Source organism: Microcebus murinus, chromosome 10 (genome assembly GCF_040939455.1).
Source record: "Microcebus murinus isolate Inina chromosome 10, M.murinus_Inina_mat1.0, whole genome shotgun sequence".
In the NCBI taxonomy this organism is placed as follows: Eukaryota; Metazoa; Chordata; class Mammalia; order Primates; family Cheirogaleidae; genus Microcebus; species Microcebus murinus.
In genome coordinates this window covers 55,138,644-55,155,771 of record NC_134113.1, presented here as the reverse complement: position 1 = coordinate 55,155,771, position 17,128 = coordinate 55,138,644, and the positions used below count along the sequence as shown (strand labels likewise).

Below are 17,128 nucleotides of genomic sequence, written 5' to 3'. Positions count from 1 at the left end.
GCTGGTTTTGAACTCCTGACCTTGAGCAATCCGCCCGCCTCGGCCTCCCAAGAGCTAGGATTACAGGCGTGAGCCACAGCGCCCGGCCGCTAACAGTCACTTTTAAAATTAGTTGAAAGAAAATGTAACCTAATTAAAACCACTCTGTTGGCCAGGCATGGTGGCATGCACCTGTAGTCCCAGCTGTTCAGGAGGCTGAGGCAGGAAGATAGCTTTAGCCCAGGAATTTGAGATTGCAGTAAGCTATGATGACACCCACTGTACTGTAGTCCTGGAAAGACAGACCCTGTCTCAACACTCCCCCACTTCTCCTGCAAAAACCCAAAAACTAAAACAAAACGACCCTATACTAGAGATGAACTACTGAACTTGAAAGAATTGCTTCTGGGTTAGTATTATTTTTTTTTGCCCTGCCCTCATCTTGTCATGGTTAGGATTACAAAAAATCCTGCAAAAAAAGAAGTCATCTCAAAACTGTACTTATAATCTTTCCCTCCTCACAAAAGGTTTTTTGCCAATCATGGTGAATGGCACTCACATCCATCCAGTCCCACAAGACAAATTCTTTGATGCCTCCTGCCCTCTTCCTTCTCGACTTGCGTGCAGATTTGACTTCCTACGTGTTATTCACATCTTCCACTTTGCTCCAGCTATATCATTACCTGGTATGACCTAACTGGTCTCCCCTGTGTTATCCACACACTTCAAATCCTAGAAGTCTACCTACCTCTTCAGCCTCATCTTGGAAGATGGAATATTCCCCATGCTGTAGGTTGCAGGGCCCTACAATTTTTCAATGCACATAAAATGAGTATAGCTTGTTCCCTCAGATCTGGGACACTCTCCTCCTGCTTATTAACTCCTACTCCTTCAGACATATGCACTCTCAGTTACTCAAAGTATTCCTTCCTTGTGCCATCCTCCACTTCAACCCCACAGATTCAGTCAGACTCCAGATGTCATATTTACTATTGTTCTAATTTTGCAATTATTTATGACTTTTTCATGCTAAGCACCAGAAGGGCAGAAATCCTATTTTTACTGCCTACCACACTGTCTGGAATACAGCATGCAATAAATACTGACTGAATGCTCGATTCATCATGATTTGCTCCAATGCTATGTAAATACCCTTGTTTTGACAAGTCAAAAGCTACTTTTCTATGCAGAACTTGGAATGCATAATAGCAAAATTAGAACTTAATACATAATTCAAAATACAAATGTATAAAGATAAATAACAGCCAATATAATATTACAGGGGAGCTGGAGTACTTCTATGGTTCCCTAAGTCTAATACAAATAGGTATACAATGAAAATAGAAGACAAATATTGCAATTTCAAAGACCTGCAGAACAGCTACTAAAAAATGAATTTTAAAAGACAAAGGTAACATAGCTTGCTCCTCCCTACAAGACCAGAAGAAACTGAGGGTCCTTATTTGGGAGTAATACAAAGAAAGTGAAAACATTCCAGTTCCTTTAAACCCTCATACAAATTAAAGACATTTTTAGGGGGGAAGGATCCTCCTAGGGACATGGTAGAATAAAGACACTTTTGATAGAAGAAAATTCACAATTCTTTGGTAATAACTGTTAAAATGTTTTATTGAAAACCTCCAGGTATATATTAAAACTCGAAGGCATGATATTTAGGCTAATATTATCTAATAAAACAAGTGGCTAAATATAAGGTATATGTAGTAAAACTCTTTGCAAACCCATTCATTTTAAATACAACTCAAAAGCCTATCAGAGTTTACCAATTTGGTTCTCAGTCCACTAAAATGAATACACCATTATACCATGCTCCTGAGATAAAATTTATGTTATACGCCCACCCACCTTGGCCAAATAAATATACTAACAAACTGACATAAGGCCCTAAGGCTTTTAGTACTTAATTCCCTGTAAACCTGTCATTACCAGGATGACCATTTTGCCCACTGATATTAGCCATCCTCATGAAGATAAGTGTAACTGTTTATTAGCAAATTAAAGATTTAGCTAATGGGCAATGCTACATAAAGAGCAAAGTAATTATGAAAGTAAATGCTCATATTAAATGTGTTACCTTAAGGTATATTATTTACAAATATATCCATCTCACATAACTAGGTAGAAAAGTAATTATTTCTGAGAATTAAGAGAATATAGTTTGAAATTGAGACCTAGATTTCTACCATAAAATTTCACTTTAACAATTCAACAATAAACAGAAATAGCCATGAAACACACTGTTTTTTTTTTTTTTTTTAGCAACATAGTACATTCAATAAAAGTTATCACATTAACTTACAAATAACAGCTGTTAAAAAGCCAGAGTCTCATTCAGTTTTTCCATTTTTGCCTTAAAAAGAAACATTTTTTGGCCAGGCGTGGTGGCTCGTGCCTATAATCCTAGCACTCTGGGAGTCCAAGGCGGGAGGATTGCTCAAGGTCAGGAGTTTGAAACCAGCCTGAGCTCAAGAGCGAGACCTCGTCTCTACTATAAATAAAAAAGAAATTAATTGGCCAACTAATATACATAGAAAAAATTAGCCGGGCATGGTGATGCATGCCTGTAGTCCCAGCTACTTGGGAGGCTGGGGCAGGAGGATCACTTGAGCCCAGGAGTTTGAGGTTGCTGTGAGCTACGCTGACGCCATGGCACTGACTCTAGCCTGGCAACAAAGTGAGACTCTGTCTCAAAAAAAAAAAAAAAAGAAACATCTTTTAAAAACTAAAACATTCATTTAAATTCCCTAGTGAATTTTTCCTTTAAAAAGCCCCAAATATCCTTTAACTGGGTTTGATAATCACATATTCAAGCAAGGCAATAATCCATCCCACGAAGGTAAAAATCCTTAAACTGTACATTATTACCCTGGGATTTTTTTTTTTTCCCCTTCAATGACTGCCTCTGATACTAAAAGAATGAAAAGAAAATCCACGAATCATAAAGCTGAATATTTACCCTGGCTCTGTCCTTGTTTTATACATGAAATACCATACAATACCATACCTCCCACTCCCCTTCCCCCACAAAAACAAAAAACTAGCTGAGACCAGAATAATGATGGAATTAGAGAAGGGTCAACACATAAAATTATTGAAAAATACACAGAAGTAGTCATTAGACATACACCAGTCCTGCTTTTAATAATTTTATTTTTTTTCTAATTTTGTTACTTTAGTTTCCCATAGCACCTTGGCAATGTTGAAAACAAATACAAATACAAGGATGTACTCATTTTAACATTTTATGCATGAGCATGTGTCACACCTTTGGGGGGACAGTTTTGACAACAGGAACAAATCTAAGCAATGGACAAAATAGAAGCCAGAGAACTGGTTCTGACCCCCACACCCTCACATTTAAGAGATGTCAAAGGACACCTGCATCAGGTTAAAAAAAAAAAGAAAGAAAATCAACGTTGACATGGATCTTTCTTTACATATACTAATCAGTATGTGCTGTGCTGCAAAACTGAAAATAAAACCATTTAATACACAGCCTGTTGATATCTGAGTTGCACTTTTAGGAACTGTCTACTCAAAGATTCATAAAAAGTTCTCAGCTTTAAAAAATAAACTTTAAGTTATTTAATAATCACATGAATTTTAAAAGAGAGTTGATTCTCAACCTGAAAACAAATTCGCTTTCAACTTCTTAAAATATCCTCATTGAGCAAATAAAAAGTGAAATGTCTAAGTGTCTTCTTGGAAGCTCAGGCTAGCTACATTAGCATATGCCAAAAAGCCCAGTTAAATTAATGGCCAACAAACTGAAAGGAAATATAAAATGTTAGGAGAAAAATCCATCACATATTCTAATTAAGAATTTATAAAACCCCCTTAAAAGGAACACATATCATCTTTTGAGTTTTACCATTTCTGTTAAAAAAAAAAAAAAAGGAAAGGAAAAGAAAAACAAAACTGGTACTTTTAAAATACGGTTCATATATATTGCCAACACAAATATCAGAGACTTAACTCCAGTGTTGTTCAACTGTGTCATAGTAAAACCAGTGGACATTTAAGCCAAGAGACTAATTATTAAGGCCATACCTAATAAACTAGAGAAGTGTTCAGTAACTTTTAAATACTATTTTCTGTTCCAGTAACATTCTTCTTGTTTTCTAGCGTAAACACTAGTGAAGATGCTAACACTCCATCATTTAAGCCTTTTGCAAAGCAAACCTGGTTATTTAAAAAGAAAAAGGAATGTGAAATATTCAAGCTACCTTAATTTTAAGAACCAAAAATAAATCAGATTTATGCATGTCATTTGATCATCTGTAAATTGAGCACTTAAGACCACAACAACAAACCCGTATCATTTAAGTCTTATCTTCCTCCAAAATCCAGTTGAAAAAAATTTAGAAGAAATCACTATTTTAAATGTGTCTATTTTTGGCAAAATTGAAATTACTCAGACTAGAGACAGGCCCTTGGTATTATTAAAACCTTAATTATCAGGATAGAAAATGGAGACAGATTTTGCAGTGTCTCTATGTACCTTTTCTATTAACTGCAAGGTAATGAACTTGCAGTGACTCTTGTTCTTTTCATGCATTAAGAACTTAATGGCAGAACATCACTGTACCAAACATTCAGTATCATTTATATCTACTTCCAGCCTCCAACAGCCCAAGGAAATGGTAAGCCATAAAGGTGAAGAGAAAAATTTGATATTAAAATTTTTCCATCTAAAGAACCAAATAAATAGTTGAACTACAATGAACACCCACCCTCATCAGTTACAGAATAATGCTTGGAAAAAAGCCAAGTTTCACACAACTCACAGGCATCATTTAGAAAAAATCCTTAAATCTGCTGTAATAAAATAAATGCTAAATACATACTGTGAATATATATTATATATACACATACACACACTTATTCTTCCCTATATATCCCATCAAATGGGAACTATTAGATGTAATGAGGCAAATTAAATTAAAAACACTATATTTTATAAGAAATTTTTAAAATGGTCATGTCTTCAAATTAAATTTCTACTTTCAATAATATTTGGAGAAAAAGCAAAACTACGCTTGCTTTCTTCAAAGACTTTTCTTGTGTTACAATTACAATCTGTAGATTTTTAGAAGTTGGTAGACTAACAGTAAGACATACAAGCATACATGTAATACAAGCCTACATCTGTGACACATTGTTAAAAAATAGGTAATGTTTCATTTTAAGTGCAATAATTAAGTTTATAATCCTTACCAAGTGATTTTTACAAAATGTTTATTCTCTTAAATCCAATGCATTCACAGATGTTAACAATTTAACGTTTATCATTTCCACCAACTGCAGCATTATCTAAGTAAACCAAAATAAGAAGTTTTATCATAGATGTAGTCAATGATTATTAATACTTTTTTTTAAAATGACCTAAACTTCCCCCAAATTTCAGCACAGATAGTTTTATTGTATGTTCCATCTAGTAGGTGATTTAAAAAATAGTGTGTAGAAATGAATAGTTTCAAACTGAGTAAATATGTTATACCATGTTATAAAATCCAACAAATCAAAAGCAATTGCCAAGCTGAATAATAAGTTACAAATAATAATTCTGGCTTGTACAGAAATGTGCAGTGTTTTCAAAGCTCTTAACAGTTACCCACTAATACAAATCTCCAAAGCTTAACTTAGAGTTGGAAGATGAGTTTCATTCACAGTAATGTAATTTTAACCTCCATTTACATTCATTTTAATATATTACTAAGATGTTTACTCTATGTCACAATGGTGCTTTCCAGTGTTCACAATTTACAGTTTCATTTTGTACATATGTAATTCACTAACATAAGGGACAGTTCTTACTATAAACTATCCATAAAAAGCAAAATAAAACCCACCTTACATAGAACTCTGAACATGGTATGACTTAAAACAGATTAATGCAACATGGTTTTTAATATTTTAGCTATTTCCCAAATACCAGCATGTAAACTTGCCTATTTAATATGTGAGAGCTACAACTTTATTCACTGAGAAATTTTGCATTAATTTTCTTCAACCACTTTCCTCATCGTAACTTAAAAATCTCCTGACTTGCTGGTTCTGTTTCAATGAAATCCACATTGCATTTTTTTTTTTTAAGAATGGGAGGGGAAGGAAGGTGATAAATACATTGTAAACAGAAAAAAAGTTCCCCACAAATTAAGCTTTTTAAAAAAGTTTCTTTTTACTTTTACACTATAACACTTTAAGAGTCAGTTACAATGTTTCATCTTTAACACTAACACAAATAAATTATTGTAGGGTCAGTTTGCCCTACCACTCTGGGACCTAAAATTCTGAATATATGAACAGAAGAGTAAATACTTCAATGTTCAAATGTGAAATTTAGAACACTTGTATGATTTAACTACACTGGTCAAAGCAGTTACAAACATACAATTCAGTAGGTGGTTATTTTGCTTTTGGGGGTGGGCAAAGAACAGAGTAACATAGATTAACAAAAATAACTTTTGTTTCCCATGTTAGGGGGGAAAAATCACAGGGTAGTTTAAACCTCTCAAGTCCATTTGACCTATCTACTCAGGTCTAAGATGAAATTTTTTTCAATTTCTTAAATAATCTCTATTCTTTCCTTGAGTATCAAACTGATTGGTAGTCACATCTCCAAGTACAATCAGAGCTTAATAACTTCTTGAATGAAATATTAGTAAGATCAAAAAGACAGACTAAATTTCAAACTAGGAAAAAAAAACTACTCAAGTATTACATTCAGTTTTCAAATCATTTACTAACACAACAATAGATTTGGCTTCAATCGCTCTTCTACACACTCACACCCACAACAGGCACCCCAGCCACCAATCTGCTTTGCAACAAAAGGCCATATAGTCAGAGATGGCATTCTCCAAGCCAAACTTTAAATAGATTAAAAAAAGTAATTTCTAATTTTACAGAAATGCTTGTTCAAAAAATATTTTCTCTCACTCCCTCATCTCCTATACTGAAGGATGTATAAGGTTTTTTTTCCCCCCAAGCTAAATCTGAACCCTCAAAATTGATTCCAGGCAGAAAATCTCTGCAAATTAAAATCAAAAACAAAAATAGAAAAATTATACTTTTTATATATGTGTATAATATATATATATACTGATTGGAATCCTCCAGCACTTAAAAATCACATTAGAGATGAATTTTGGGATCCTACTGTTCACAACTCCAAAATCCATAACGACTTAAGGACATACTTTTTCCTGCTTCCTTCCTGGTTAACCCCTCCCCTCCAAAACAGTTCAGTATAGCCACGGCTCAAGTTTAATGGGAAGAGAGAGAAGTGTATGAATAGTTTTTGTTTTGTTTTTTTCTTTTTACTTTGGTGATCTGGGTGGCACATATTGCTCTTTGCCATTACGTCGAGTCACTCCCTGAGGTATAGCCCTATGGCTAAACTGGCGTCTCTGTTCCCTGATTTTTCCAGCTGCTCCCCTGGGAATGGTATTGCCTCGGAAGCCAGAATAATCCTTACTAGCCCTTGCTTCTGGCTTCTCATGTGGTTTCTCAACAGACTTCTCAGGAGCTCCATTCTCTTCATTTTTGGTGGGAGACACTACATTGGAGCGAAGTTCCCGTAGTGGCTGCACAAGAACTGAAGATGGCTCTTTAGGGGGCTTCTGGCACACCTCAGCATAACTTAACTTTCGGGGTTCCTTTGAAGTAATAAGAAACAAAAAATAATTTATGGCACACATTCTGTAAATAATAAAGTACAATACAGATCATGCTAACCACAAGAAAACCATAGGTTATTTTCTAGGAAAGGGCAATAGACCTCTCACATACACTGCAATTAGAATGTACCGGTACAATCTATATATGTATATATGTGTGTGTATGTGTGTGTGTTAAAAATTGACAAAAGTAGTGCAAACAACCTAAATGCCTAAGAAAGAGGGATAAATTAATAATGGCATAGCCATATGAAATAAAATGGTTCCACCCTCTTTCCTTGCCATAAAATATCCTGAGAGTGAATCCATAAGAATTGCAGAAGGGCAGGCAGAATATTAATAGAAAACTAATAAAAAGTCTTAATTACCTCAACTGAAACAGGTAGAATTAGAATAAAGCACAAGTGTTTAGCACCGATTCTAGAACATGGTAAGCATTCAAGTGGTAGCAGCTTTTTTTTTTTTTTTCCGGAGACAGAGTCTCACTTGTTGTCCTGTCTAGAGTGAGTGTGGTGGCGTCAGCCTAATTCACAGCAACCTCAATCTCCTGGGCTCAAGCGATCCTCCTGCCTCAGCCTCCCAAGTAGCTGGGACTACAGGCATGCGCCACCATGCCTGGCTAATTTTTTCTATATATATTAGTTGGCCAATTAATTTCTTTCTATTTATAGTAGAGACGGGGGTCTCGCTCTTGCTCAAGCCGGTTTTGAACTCCTGACCTCGAGCCATCCGCCCGCCTCGGCCTCCCAGAATGCTAGGATTATAAGCGTGAGCCACTGTGCCCGGCCGGTAGCTGCTTTTTTAAAATTATTATTACTGTCATTATTAAATAAGACAGTTTCAACTAATAAAAAGCTATACTAAAATCATACTAGTTACATCACTAAACGGATTATAAGTAAATTTTGTGGGTTTTTTTCTATATCTTCCCAATTATAAAATTATGAAACAATTCTGGAACTTGAATGCAAGTGGGAGTAACCCCCTCAGTGGCCACTCATAGATTTGTTAAGTGTCACATATATCTGTGGTCCCCAACCACTGGGCCATGGACTGGTACTGGTATGTGGCCTATTAGGAACCAGGCCACATAGAAGGTGAGCCACAGGCAAGTGAGAAGCTTTTATTTACAGCCTCTCCCCATTGCTCACATCACCACATAAGATGAGCAGGAACATTAGATTCTCATAGGAGCGCAAACCCTCCTGAAATTCCACATGTGAGGGATCTAGGTTTTGCGTTCCTTATCGTTTCTTATGAGAATCCAATACCTGATGATCTGAGGTGGAGCTGAGCTGGTGATGCTAGAGCTGGAGAGTGGCTACAAAAACAGATTATTATTAGCAGAAAGGTATGACTATACAATAAATGAAGTGCATTTGAATCAACCTGAAACCACCCCTATTCCCATCCTTGGAAAAACTGTCTTCCATGAAACTGTCCCTGGTGCCAAAAAAGTTGGGGACTGCTAATATATACAAAGAAAAGAATTTCAAGAGGCTCAAGGCCTTGTTGTGCTATCCAAAAATGATAAATTCATCATAACTTGGAAAACAAAGAAGCTTCACTTTATTATAATATGATCAGGCAAAAAAACAATCAAAAGAAATGGAATGAATAGTAAATTCTTCATTCTCTCAACATAACATAAAAGTTCCCATCTCTTTGCTGTGATCTTAAAACTCTTACAGTTTCTTTCCGATGCAGGCAGCTTCAATTTGGGCTATTTCCAAATGAATATGCCTTAACAAAGTAGTATGTGAAAAAAATAATTTACTATCTAATGCATTATATTTTTCCTCACATAAATAAAACTATTCGAGTTACCTGTAGGGACACAGCTACAGCTGCATTTATGTTACTATTACATGGTGAAGCAGTATTTGCCCTTGATGGCTTCGCAGTAGTTGGGGAAGAAACTGGTATAGTTATCTCGTTGAGAACATCCTTCTGAACAGTAGAATCCTCTATTAAATCCTTTTCTTGCTGAGTTGTGCTAAGGAAAAAAAGAGCTTCACATTAGACTCAGAATAGCAAGCAAACAGTTAAGCAACTGAATAGAAGAAAAAGTAATTTACTGTTGAAGTCTTCTATACTGAAACGTGTACCTTAATGTAGGAAGCTCAGCTGCACATGGAGGACTGGTACTCATACTGAGCTGCTGGGCAGAAGTGCAGTCTGTCTGCTCATCTTCTGCAGGCACTGGGCAACTAACTCTCAGCTCTTCACTATCCTTAAAGTAAAAAGATATTTCAAATTATACTCAGACATTTTTCCAAATAAGATATACAAATGGCCAATAAACACATGAGAAGACGATCAACATCATTAGGTATTAGAGAAATAAAAATCTAAACCACAGTGAGACCGGGTGTGGTGGCTCACACCTATAATCCTAGCACTTTGGGAAGCTGAGGTGGGAGGATCCCTTGAAGTCAGGGGTTTGAGACCAGCAAGAGATCCCATCTCCATAAAAAATAGAAAAATTAACCAGGTGTGGTGGCACACAGCTACTTGTGAGACTAAGGTAGGACAATTGCTTGAGCCCAAGAGTTTGAGGTTGCAGTGAGCTATGATGATGACTCTGTACTCTAGCTCAGGGACAGAATGAGACCCTGTCTCAAACAAAACAAAAGAAAACCAAACAACCACAATGAAAAAACCACTTCATATCCACTAGGATGGTTTTAATAAAAAAGACAAGACATTAACAAATGCTGGTGATAATATGGACCTATTGGAATTGTCATACATTGAGGGTGGCAATATAAAATGATGTATTTCTTTAGAAAAAAATCTGGCAGTTCCTTAAGTTTAATAAATATGGAGTTACCATGTGTCCTAGCAATTCCACTCCTAGGCACGTAACCAAGAGAAATAGAACCATGTCTATAAAACAATTTTCACGTAAATGTTCATAATAGCATTATTCATAATAGCCAAAAGTGGAAACAACCCAAATGTCCATCAACTGGTGAATGGATAAACAAAACGTAGTATATCCAAATAATGGAATATTATTTGGCAATAAAAGAAATGGAGTACTGATACACACTTCAACATGGATGAAACTTGAAGATATTGTGCTAAGTAAAATGAGCCAGTCACAGAAAGACAAATACTATATGATTCCACTTATATGGAGTATGTAGAATAGTCATTTGACACAAAGTAGAATACTGGTTGCCTGGGGCTTAAGGAAATGGGGAAAGAGGAGTTGCAATTTAATGTGTACTTATCTTGCAATTAGTACTGCAAGATAAAGAGTTATAGAGATTATTTGCACAACAATGTGAATGTACTTAACACTACTAAACTATACACATCTAAAATGTTAACATGGGATATGTTATGTTGTGTGCATTTATCACAATTAAAAAAGAAAGAGTTCTAGAAATCAAAACTGACTGATGAGATAAATTTTTCAATAGGTTTAGAAGGTAATGTTCAGGTAAACTCTGCAGAAAATACATATAAGAAACATCAAAATTAAGAAAACTCAAAGAAAAAAGATTTTTTTTTTTTTTTAGAGACAAAGTCTCACTCTGTTGCCCCAGCTAGAGTGCCATGGCATCAGCCTAGCTCACAACAACCTCAAACTCCTGGGCTCAAGCAATTCTTCTGCCTCAGCCTACCAAGCAGCTGGGACTATAGATAGGCATGTGCCACCATGCCCAGCTAAATTTTTCTATGTATTTTTAGTTATCCAACTAATTTCTCTCTATTTTTAGTAAAGACAGGGTCTCGCTCTTGCTCAGGCTGGTCTCCAACTCCTGAGCTCAAATGATCCACACACCTTAGCCTCCCAGAATGCTAGGATTACAGGCGTGAGCCACTGCGCCCAGTAGAGATAAAGAATTTATCAAAGAGATTATACAGGAAAATTTCCCATCATGGAACAGTTTCCAGATTGAAGGGGTCCACCAAACATCCAGTGCAATGAAAAAAAAAAAAAAATGAGCCATAAAGAAGATTCATCAACATGAGATTTCACAGTATACCAAGGATAAAAATCCTAAATGGCTCCAGAGAGACCAAAAGAAGGTCACAGAGATTAGGAATCAGAATGCTTAGGTTCTCAAAAGACTCTCTGGAAGCTAGAGCACATTAAGCAAGATATAAAAATAATAAATCATAAAGAGTGATAAATAGGACATTAAAATAAAAATTAAAGCCGGGCACGGTGGCTCACGCCTGTAATCCTAGCACTCCGGGAGGCTGAGGTGGGCGGATCATTTGAGCTCAGGAGTTCGAAACCAGCCTGAGCAAGAGCGAGACCCCTATTTATATTTTCTACTATAAATAGAAACAAATTAATTGGCCAACTAATATATATAGAAAAAATTAGCCGGGCATGGTGGCACATGCCTGTAGTCCCAGCTACTCGGGAGGCTGAGGCAGAAGGATTACTTGAGCCCAGGAGTCTGAGGTTGCTGTGAGCCAGGCTGATGCCATGGCACTCACTCTAGCCTGGGCAACAAAGTGAGACTCTGTCTCAAAAAAATAAATAAATAAAATAAATAAATAAAAATTAAGAACTTGTTGCCTTCATGTGGCTGAGCAAGAAAAAAAAGAAAGAAAAAAAAATTTAAGAACTTGTTTTTACCCAAAGATACTAAAGACTGAAAACTATAAAAGATTATTTGCAATACATATAACTGACAAACAATTAGTATCCAGAACATATGAAAAGCTATATAAATTTGTAAGACAGTCCAATAGAAAAAAACAATTTTGGCCGAGTGTGGTGGCTAGCACTCTGGGAGCCCGAGGCGGGCAGATTGCTCGAGGTCAGGAGTTCGAAACCAGCCTGAGCAAGACCCCGTCTCTACTATAATTAGAAAGAAACTAATTGACCAACTAAAAATATATATACAGAAAATTAGCCAGGAATGGTGGTGCATGTCTGTAGTCCCAGCTACTCGGGAGGCTGAGGCAGAAGGACTGCTTGAGCCCAGGAGATTGAGGTTGCTGTGAGCTAGAATGACGCCATGGCACTCACCCTAGCCTGGGCAACAAAGTGAGACTCTGTCTCAAAAAAAAGAAAAAAAATTTGAAAGACTCTGAAGTTTTAAAAGAGCATTCCCTATGACCCAGCAACTCCACTCCTATGAATATACCCTAGAAAAGTTCTTGCTCACATGAACAAAAGATTTGAATATTTATAGCAGCATTGCTTATAACAGCAAACAAAGAAGAAAACCAGCTGAAACATCCATCAACAATAGAATGGATGAATGTTGTATTTGTACAAGAGAATATTACACAACAGTTCGAAATGAGGTATAGTCATCTCCATGAATAGTGATGAATTTCAAACCATTTAGAACAAAAGAAGTGACAGAAGAATACATACATTTTCCTTTATATGGTGTTCAAAAATAGGCACACAAAACAATATATTGTTTGGCCAGGGCTTGGCAAACTAAAATTCGCAGGCCAAATTCAGGCTTCAACTTACTCTGCTATGGCATACAAGCTAAGAATTGCTTTCAAGTTACTAACAAACAGTTGTAAAAACAAGGTATATATGACAGTATGTGGCCTACAAAGCCTAAAATATTTACTATTAGCTCTTTACAGAAAAAGCTTGCCAACCCAGAATGATAAAAACTGTGAAGAGGCTGGGCATGGTGGCTCACGCATGTAATCCTAGCACTCTGGGAGGCTGAGGCGGGAGGATCATTCAAGGTCAGGAGTTCAAAACCAGCCTGAACACAAGTGAGACTCCATCTCTACTAAAAACAGAAAGAAATTAGCTGGACAATTAAAAGTATATAGAAGGCCGGGCGCGGTGGCTCACGCCTGTAATCCTAGCACTCTGGGAGGCCGAGGCGGGCGGATTGCTCAAGGTCAGGAGTTCAAAACCAGCCTGAGCGAGACCCCGTCTCTACCATAAAAATAGAAAGAAATTAATTGGCCAACTAATATATATAATATAAAAAAAAAATCAGCTGGGCATGGTGGCTCGTGCCTGTAGTCCCAGCTACTCGGGAGGCTGAGGCAGGAGGATCGCTTGAGCCCAGGAGTTTGAGGTTGCTGTGAGCTAGGCTGACGCCACGGCACTCACTCTAGCCTAGGCAAGTATATAGAAAAAAAATTAGTCAGGCATGGTGGCACATGCCTATAGCCCCAGCTATTCGGGAGGCTGAGGCAGAAGGATAGCTTGAGCCCAGGAGTTTGAGGTTGCTGTGAGCTAAGCTGATGCCATGACACTCTAGCCCAGGCAACAGAGTAAGCCTCTGCCTCAAAAAAAGAAAACTGTGAAGAAAAGAAAGAAAATTATTATTAGTTATCACAAAGTCAGAATAATGTTTATATCTAAATGGGACAGGGGAAGAAGGACAGTAAATAGGAAGGAGATACACATGTCACTGCTAAGATACTGAGGATGTTTATAGGACATAATTGTGGGTTGGGATTACAAGAGGAAGTACACTTTATTATTTAAAAATGTGCCCCATTAAAAAGTGGGCAAAGGACTTGAACAGAAACTTTTCTAAAGAAGACAGAAGAATGGCCAACAAACATGAAAAAATGCTCAACATCTCTAATCATCAGATCAAATCAAAACCACAATGAGATATCACTTAACCCCAGTGAGAATGGCCTTTATCAAAAAATCTCCAAACAACAAATGCTGGCGTGGATGCGGAGAGAAAGGAACACTCCTACACTGCTGGTGGGACTGCAAACTAGTTCAACCTCTGTGGAAAGCAATATGGAGATATCTTAAAGCGATACAAGTGATTCTACCATTTGATCCAGCAATCCCATTGCTGGGCATCTACCCAAAAGATCCAATGACACTCTACAAAAAAGACACCTGCACTCGAATGTTTATAGCAGCACAATTCATAATCGAAAGGCTGTGGAAACAGCCCAAGTGTCCATCAATCCAAGAATGGATTAATAAAATGTGGTATATGTATACCATGGAGTACTATTCAGCTCTAAGAAATAATGGTGACATAGCACATCTTATATTTTCCTGGTTAGAGCTGGAACCCATACTATTAAGTGAAGTTTCCCAAGAATGGAAAAACAAACACCACATATACTCACGAGCAAATTGGTATTAACTGAACAGCACCTAAGTGGTCACATAGGTACTACAGTAATAGGGTATTGGGCAGGTGGGAGGGGGCGGGTATATACATACATAATGAGTGAGATGTGCACCATATGGGGGATGGTCATGATGGAGACTCAGACTTGAGGGGGGAGGGGGGGGAATGGCATTTATTGAAACCTTAAAATCTGTACCCCCATAATATGCTGAAATAAAAAAAAATGTGTGTATGTGTATTATATCTGAGAAGCTACCAACTGTAAAATATACCATTATTTTATGTATTAAAAAAAAAAACACTGCCATTTAAACCATGATAGCTTTTAATTATAAGAAAGACTGATTTTTTAAGGTGGTAAAACATTTAAAAAGTCCATCTTAGAATTAATGAAATAACTACATAGTTTATGATATCTTTAATATCTTCAAAATTCCAAGGGAAAATGATTTCTTCTACATGGTATTTTGTTGTTGTTAAGAGATAAGGGTCTTGTTCTGTCACTAAGGTTGGAATGCAGTGGCATGACCACATCTCATTGAAGCCTTAAACTCCTGGAACTCAAGCCATCCTCCCAGCTCAGTCTCCCAAGTAGCTAGGATTATGCACACATGCCATCCTGTCTGGCTAATTAAAATTTTAAATAGAGTCACTATGTTGCCCAGGCTGGTCCTGAACTCCTGGCCTCGAGCAATCCTGCCCAACCTGTCATTATAACATAGACATACTATGTACATGGACTGTTACAGTAAAAAAGAAAAAACAAAAATGAATTAGAAGGTATAAAATGATGGAGAGGTCTATACTCAAAAATATTATAGGATGGGGTATCCCAACCTTTTGATATCTACTCTCCATTATTTGAAAGACTGAGTTTGCCAGGATAGCTCAGAATTCCTTTATATCACTGGTTAACTATAGGCACTTATGTGGTAATGACAGCTTTGATTTAGCTTGCATTAATCAGTTCTACCAAGCTAAACTAATTGATATAAAGACATGCAAAAGTCAAGAAATACTTCATTGACCTTGTGTAGTTTTATCATAAGTCTTTTTAAAATATTCTAAGTATGCTGAAAACTCCATTAAATATGCACTATGTGCAAATAAAATTTTAAACAATAACCCTGAAAATAAAGCCTAAATATGGTCTCATAAGGTAAGATGATTCAAGGTTTACCTTTTCTTTGTAGACACCTTTAACAACATCAGACATCCTATTCTCCAAAACAAGTTCACCTGGCATTCTTGATGAACTTCCAGGTAAAGGAGGGAAATTTGTGGCTAGTAAGTCAAACTTTGGTGTTGGAGCCTTTGCTTCAGCTGTTGAAGGATGGGGTCTCTAAAAGACACAAATAATAAAACAAGTCACATGCCTATGTGATTCTCTAATCTTATGCCACAAAGGATGAAATCTGCAAGAAAAGAAACAAACAAAATCTCTAGCCGAACGCACAGAATTGTCTCTCTATATATAAATACTTGGTTTCTCTACTCAGTTGAGCTCTCATTAGTAGTCTTTACAAATCCTATTTGTCTTTAGTGAGTTCTCTCCCATTTTTTTTTTTTTGCAAACTTTGCTACACTCCTTAAACCTTCTAATCAACCTCCACTATTCACTGATTTTCAAATTTGCTATACCCCCCTCGATAAGAAAAAAACACACACAAAGCCAGGCCTAGTGACTCTTGCCTGTAATACCAGCACTTTCAGAGGCTGCTATGTGAGGTCTGCTTGAGCCTAGGAGTTCAAGAACAACCTGAGCAAGAGAAAGACCCTGTATCTACAAAAAATAGAAAAACTCCAGCCTGAGCAAGAGTGAAACCTTATCACAAGAAATAGAAAAATTAGCCGGGCTGGTTGTGGTGGCTCATGCCTGTAATCCTAGCACTCGGGAGGCTGAAGAGGGTGAATCATTTGAGCTCAGGAGTTCGAGGTTGCTGTGAGCTGGGCTGACGCCACGGCACTCTAGCCCAGGCAACAGAGTGAGACTGTCTTTAAAAAAAAAAAAAGAAGAAGAAGAAAAGGAAAGGGGAAAGCAAAGGAAAAGGGGGAGGGGAGGAAATTAGTAGGGTATGGTGGTATGCACCTGTGGTCCTATTAGCTATTCTGGAGGCTGAGGCAGGAGGGTCATTTGAGCCTCAGAGTTGGAGGTTACAGTAAGCTATGATCAAGCCACTGCACTGCAGCCTGGGAGACAGATGAGACTGTGTCGTCCCCTACCCAAAAGGAATACCCACCTTACCTACATGTGCCATCATCTTGCTCCTATACAGTTTCAAGAGAGAACATCTTTCTTCCAACTAACATTTTTTAAAATCTCATCTTTCCCTTCAATCTACTACACTATATGTCCTCTGACAAGACTCTCACTTG

General features: G+C 37.1%; 1 protein-coding gene across 14 annotated transcripts in view; it reads right to left on the bottom strand.

The window, feature by feature from the left end:
* Nucleotides 1-1,983: 1,983 nt before the first annotated feature.
* The window catches only part of LARP4 (La ribonucleoprotein 4), a 171,837-nt gene continuing 156,692 nt past the window's right edge, over nt 1,984-17,128 (bottom strand). For all 14 annotated transcript variants that reach the window (XM_076007251.1, XM_076007252.1, XM_076007250.1 and 11 more), the window contains 4 exons: nt 15,933-16,094; nt 9,791-9,915; nt 9,510-9,678; nt 1,984-7,661 (listed from right to left, as the gene is read on the bottom strand). In XM_076007251.1, the coding sequence (XP_075863366.1) occupies nt 7,323-7,661; nt 9,510-9,678; nt 9,791-9,915; nt 15,933-16,094 (795 nt within the window). In that variant the 3' untranslated portion in view covers nt 1,984-7,322. The remainder of the gene's footprint in view (nt 7,662-9,509; nt 9,679-9,790; nt 9,916-15,932; nt 16,095-17,128) is intronic.